General features: G+C 35.4%; 1 protein-coding gene across 1 annotated transcript; it reads right to left on the bottom strand.

Annotated features, from left to right (window-relative positions):
* Positions 1–428: 428 nt before the first annotated feature.
* On the bottom strand, positions 429–5,839 carry LOC142556053 (hexokinase-1-like). Its single transcript, XM_075667262.1, has 9 exons — positions 5,263–5,839; positions 4,492–4,642; positions 4,190–4,372; positions 3,443–3,517; positions 3,195–3,350; positions 3,005–3,103; positions 2,478–2,608; positions 1,743–1,824; positions 429–1,093 (listed from the first exon to the last, which is right to left on the bottom strand). The coding sequence occupies exons 1-9, from the start codon at positions 5,544–5,546 to the stop codon at positions 749–751; spliced, it is 1,506 nt and encodes a 501-aa protein (XP_075523377.1). The 5' UTR covers positions 5,547–5,839; the 3' UTR covers positions 429–748.
* Positions 5,840–6,000: the final 161 nt, after the last annotated feature.

The raw sequence follows: 6,000 nt of genomic DNA, 5'->3' as shown, positions 1-6,000 counted from the left end.
CCTCAAATGGTAATACAAAAATCTACGTATAATATATTTCATTCTAAAATATTAAGGACAGCTGTTTCTTTTTGAAAAATTAATTAATTAATTCAATTTAAATGAGCAAAAATGAAGGAGAATACTAAAAAGTTGTATACGTCTAAATGACATTTTTGGCGTCTAGATATTAAAATTATAAAAAATTTTAATGCCATTACACATTTAATGGTGTTGAACTTTCAGACAACCTTTCATGTACGGTCATATGGTTTAGGGTAAATCTATTCTAATACACGAGTAAACACTGCATATTCAATTGATTTTCTGAATTTCAAAATAAAAATATTAAAAAGTTACCATATGATCAATAAAACATATCAGGGATGAAAATATTTCAGTGTTACATTAATATCATGATCAATTAATTCTATTTGAATTAACGGGCAGACGAATAACATCGAATGTTTATTCATATTTTAACATTGGAGTTCGAACTGGTAAACACATAATTTATTACCAACTCCTGCTGCAAAGGAAGGCCAGAGTAAAAACTCTCCCTCAAAATGGATATGTATAAAATAAAAACTAAAATTCTTCTTTTAAGTTTATTATCCTTATGTTAGTTTGGGGGTAATAATGATTCCACATCCCCAATGGAAGATTGAAGGCTATACTTCCAAATACATGAAGTTCAGCATGCATCTCATCACACTTTACTGGATTCTTGAACAGAACGAATGGAGAAATAATCAGAAATGGTAGCATTTTAAGAAGATGCTTCTTCAAGATAAAGCGAGTGGGACGCGGCAAGAAGAGCAGCACCGATACCCGAACCATCATTCGAGTGCTCTACCACGATGCTTGATGCAGTCTCCTCTCCAAGCAATTCATGTAGAGTGTTTTCTAAGCACTTTCGATATTCGGTGTAGTGCTCATATAGTCCACCATCCATGGCTATGACTGTTTTTTCGCCTCCTTCTCGTGGAGTATCCCGCCCCATTTTCTTCAAGACGCCTAATATCCCAGCAGCAGCGAGACGTGCCCCACGTGTGGCAATGATGTTGCAGAGTTCCACCACGACCTTTCTGGTTTTCAAGGAAGTATTGGATATCTGAGGTGGGATGATAAATTCCGACATTAAAATGTGCAAATGATTTGACGACCATCAAAGTTTAGTTTAGCGTCTAAACTGATATAAATCTTTGAACATGGTGAAAAAACGATACAGAAAGAACATAATTATCAATTAGATATAAACCTAAAGAATCATGCATCATATTCATAAATGTAGCAGCAAATAATGGGATATAAATAAAACGAATCCTATCTATTTCATGTTCTCCCACATCTACCAAGCCAGTAGCACTATATTAATCATACTCAGTTTTATTTTCCATAAATCCAGATCCCACAACATTATGTTGTCAAATTAATTAAGTTGACAGGGCAAGAATGGAAAGAACGGTGAATTTGTATTCAGCGGGATAAATACAGCACAAGTGCTAAATTAGCTTGGACATCATGGTTTTAATAATTGATATCTTGGTTTCTTAAAAATTTGTATTCAGCGGGGTAAATTCAGCACAACTGCTAAATTATCTTGGGCATCATGGTTTTGAGAATTAAACTCTTAACATAAATGAACTGATCTCTGGGGTTCAGATAGAAAAACGTACTTTTAAGAGTTGTTTGCTATTTTTTATTTAGCGTAAAAGATAATGGGCCGACCAGTTAAGTTTCAGCACAAAAAAAATATACACCTCTAACATATCCTTCAGTTTGTTGCCAACCACTTTCAGATCAGAGGACGTGTCCTGATGCATTGCTGACATTTCAGGCGTCCTGTAAAATATTAAGCACTAAGATCAACTATTTAAAAAGAAAGAAGACAAGGGCAATTGCTCTAGTGGTTTAAACAAGCCAGCGAGTTCATCAGTGTTCCTTCCATTTGGCTAACTATTCAATTTGAGCTTCCAAATTTAAATAAATACAAAAAAAAGTGATGATATTCTACTTTTCAGCTTACTCGCACAATTTTAGAAATGTTTACTGAAGATCTGCACAAAAATGATCTTGACTACATGTGTGCCTCATTTGTATTCTTTCTAATTGCCTATAAGTTTTCATTTAAACAAAGACATAATCCAAAGCCTGATATGAGTACAGTTAAGTTATCCAACATTTACCATACAAAACAAAAGGTTAGAAAATGGACGGACCAAGAAATGGACACGTGGGGCACTCAAAGGAGGCACGGGTAGGGTGACGATATCATGTAGTTGGGAGTAAACTAGTACTTTTAGAAAGAAAAAAAACATTTTCATTTTCCTAGCTTTTGATGGAGCGGACGGCCACCTTGCCCTCCAATAAGTCAAATCCATGGTTAGGAACAATGATGTTCACTCCATGAAATGAAGTCCATTTGATATTTGTTATACTTTCGAATTTATCAACTCAATACCATGAATTTACACGCGAAGAAAATGTCGGAATACCTTAGAATGAAAGGGATTTTAAGTTTGGGAGGAACTTCGTCACCAAAGAAGGCCGCCTCCTCACTCATCCTGAGTAGGACTCTACGTAAAATTTCTCCCAGGTACATGCCAGATATCAGCTTCTCAAATATCTGTAACAATAGTAAAAATATAATCTGATGGAGATAGAACATATTTTCATACTGGGAAACAACGTCACAGATAATGAGCCAATACATAGAGTCTTGGGTTTTTTCAAATGTGATGTTTGGTAGGAATTTTACTTTAAAAACATTAAATAAGCCGAGAAAATATGCTTCATTTCTCTTTTAAAAAATCAAAGATATGTTTGTCTATGTATCCAAATATAAAAGTAATCATGCTTCTTGTCCCGATTAAAAACTGTGTTTTAATCGCCATGATTTTGTATCCAAACTCGCCCATGATAGATCCTATACTCATATAAGAGTCAAATAGATAAACAGACATAAGGAACAAATTTGAATTACAGATAATGTGGTATATGTCAATGTGCATATGTTTATCACCTGCTCGCTAGGATTCAAACTTTCTGCGTCCAATGCAATGTCAAACTCGCTCAGTGGAAGATGTGACGATCTGAAGTTACCCCACTCCATATTTATAACCTAATTTGCAAAAGATTCAGCACTCCGATAATCCGTTCGACGTCTGGCAACAAAATTTATAGCATAAATTAAAACTTTAGAATGTGCGAACCATTTCTCCAGATTTAGGCAGTGGACCGTGCCACTTTGGTATTGCTTGAGCACGTTCCACATAAGCTGCATTAGTTCCTGTACCCAATATCACAGCAACGGCAACATCCTTGTTGGTGTACCTTCCACCAGCTAATGTTCCGATGGTATCGTTAACCTAAGATAGAATAGTCATCAAGACATGCATTTTAAACATGATTTTTGTTTCTTAATAGAGATTGAACTAAAAAAACGATGAAAATTTTTTACCAGTGCTGCAACTCGCATTTCAACACCCTTTCTTTGTAAGGCTTTTGTCAGTTCAGCTACCACATCTTGGCCAACCTGTAAGTAACATTAATAGAGTTACAAGAAACAAAACGACACACTTTGATAAGTCCAATGTCAGCCATTCTAATGTATCGCACACAAGAACCATGAAAACACATTAGGCTGAAAATTCAGATGAGAAATTTTCATTAGAAAAAGCCAAATTTTCATGATTTACGCACTAAGGAACTCGAGTATTTTCCACTCTAAAGAAATGTGAGTAAGTTAGAGTTTGGCAATAAAAGTAAGTGCTTTGAAAAAGAACATGACAAATGATTACATGCAAATTTACATTATTACATCTAAAAGCCTCTCGATCTCAACAATAACAAAGCAGCACATTTTAAATGTATTGCTGAGCATACTGCCTTTCTTTATATTCAAACTTGTATCGCTCCACATCTTTCCAAAAAAAATGCAACAACAAGACAAAAAATGAACACCAAATTAAGGATCTCTATTTTTTATAAAAATTCCTAAAGGACATCAAATAGTGTGAAATCTTACCCTCGTATAGAAAAACATAATAGAGACTGACATGTGATTACAGATAAATATACTATATCAAGTATCATGTAATACTAAAGATATGCAAGTTAATGAAAAAACTTGGAGGTAAAAATACTTTATCTGCTGCAATTAATGAACTATTGTATATGAGACAAGAACATGAGAAAAAGGAATTACGGCGTCATCGATAGAGAAGCCCTTTGTCCACCTAATAAGGCTTCCAGAATTTATTGAATTTTGCATCACGGGGAATGAGAAAGTGAAACCTAGTTCCCTTTGCCTACCGGGAGGTTGTTGAAACATTTGTTCTTCTTCAGCAACAAAACTCGCAAGTTTTTCAGCAATATAATCAAAAAGTGCCTGAAACCATATGTATTTAGTACTCAGTGTTTGTACGTCAACCTCATAAAGTAAGGCAATATTTTTTCCAATAAGAAATGAAATAATAAGGCAATATTATTGCCATAAAAATAGCTTACATCTGAGCTCCCACACATCAAAGCTGGGGGAATTGATGCCTCTGCAAATTCTTGATGAACAATACCTTCGTCTTTGCCTCCCAATTGGACTCGCAAGACACGGAAGTTCGTTCCACCAAGGTCAAGCGCATAAAAGACTCCATCCTCATCACTGAGACAGTAAATAGTGAGATAGGCGGATTTTTAGCCAATTGTTCAAGAACAAAGATAAATAACAAGAAAAAGAACAAAACTGAAAGTACTTTTGGATGCTTATTAAACATCCATATATTTTCCACAACAGGAGCATATGTAAATATCATTGCAAGATGGAATTCCATGATAGCTCGTGGAAATAAATTCACACAAAATATTCATTTTTCTTTTTCCTTCCGCACAATTAAACAAACTGATTCGAGACACTTCCCTAACTACAATGGACACATAAATTGACTCAAATTCAAGAGAAAACCAATAATTCATCTGAAAGAGCGTCCAAATTAATTTTGAGGTGTGAAAGTTATCATTTTTAGACAAACTCCACGACTTTCATGAAAGTTTCAATTCCGAGCAATGCAATTAAACCCAATCCAATACGGATGTAGAGATTTATGGATTTTGACGGAGAACATGTGTTTTCGGAAAAGTTCTCTAAAAATAGTTTATTATTTGTTTTCATTTGAGGCAATTGCACAACTCGCCCCCCACTGATCCAACAAATAAACATGATTGATCATAAACGAAGTTCCACTAAGAAATACAAAAAGAGAATAGATTGGATCAGAGTCATACCCAGTGGGAAGGTTATCAACATAGCTAATAAGCATCTTAAGCTTGCTCCCTCCTTCAGATGCCAATCCGGCGTGCATCTCCACCGTCATAGCATCCGCCACCTGTTTCAGCTTCACCTCCGGCGTCCCACACTTCTCCTCGAATTCCTTAACAATATCTATCGCCCGACCCCACCTCCCAGAACTTTTCATCCTCTGCCGCACCACCAAAGCCGCCACCGCGACAACCGCAGCAGCACCGATCACCGCCGCACCAACCGCCACTTTACCCATTCCTTCCTTCATCTTTCACCTCACAGAAGCTAAAAATTGGATCTTTATTCGTTTTTCCACGTTTTTCTGTCGGAAAAAATGTATATCACGAATGAGGCGTTGAATGGTCGAAAAAAGGGGAGAGAATCGAAGACGAGAAAAAAAAAAAATTTCGTTCAAATCAGTGCAGGAACAAATTTTAACTGATAAAACGGAGCGAGAGAGAATTTTTCGAGATCTCCTCTGTAAATTCGAGAGTAGAACAAATTCTGGTGACAAGATTTCAGTCGCCATTTTTATAATCTTTGCTCCGTTCCACGTGTTATGATCCAAATGACTTTATAATAACATCAATGATATGTGTTAACCATTGACCAACTATTTTGATCCATTGATTTTAATTATGTCCGTATTTTATTTAAATAAATTGTTAAATTCCAATTTCCAAATTTTGATAATAATAAAATAAAATATTTTTATATCATCA

Source organism: Primulina tabacum, chromosome 9 (genome assembly GCF_025594145.1).
Source record: "Primulina tabacum isolate GXHZ01 chromosome 9, ASM2559414v2, whole genome shotgun sequence".
NCBI classification, from domain to species: domain Eukaryota; kingdom Viridiplantae; phylum Streptophyta; class Magnoliopsida; order Lamiales; family Gesneriaceae; genus Primulina; species Primulina tabacum.
This window is presented reverse-complemented; position numbering and strand designations above follow the sequence as displayed.

Bases quoted from the DNA above. Each gene is read 5' to 3' on its own strand.
- LOC142556053 (XM_075667262.1), bottom strand. From the start codon at position 5,546: ATGAAGGAAGGAATGGGTAAAGTGGCGGTTGGTGCGGCGGTGATCGGT. The intron at 4,643-5,262 runs GTATGACTCTGA...TTACTGTCTCAG, and splicing joins GTTGATAACCTTCCCACTGG to TGATGAGGATGGAGTCTTTT. The intron at 1,094-1,742 runs GTGTATATTTTT...ATCCCACCTCAG, and splicing joins AACTGAAGGATATGTTAGAG to ATATCCAATACTTCCTTGAA.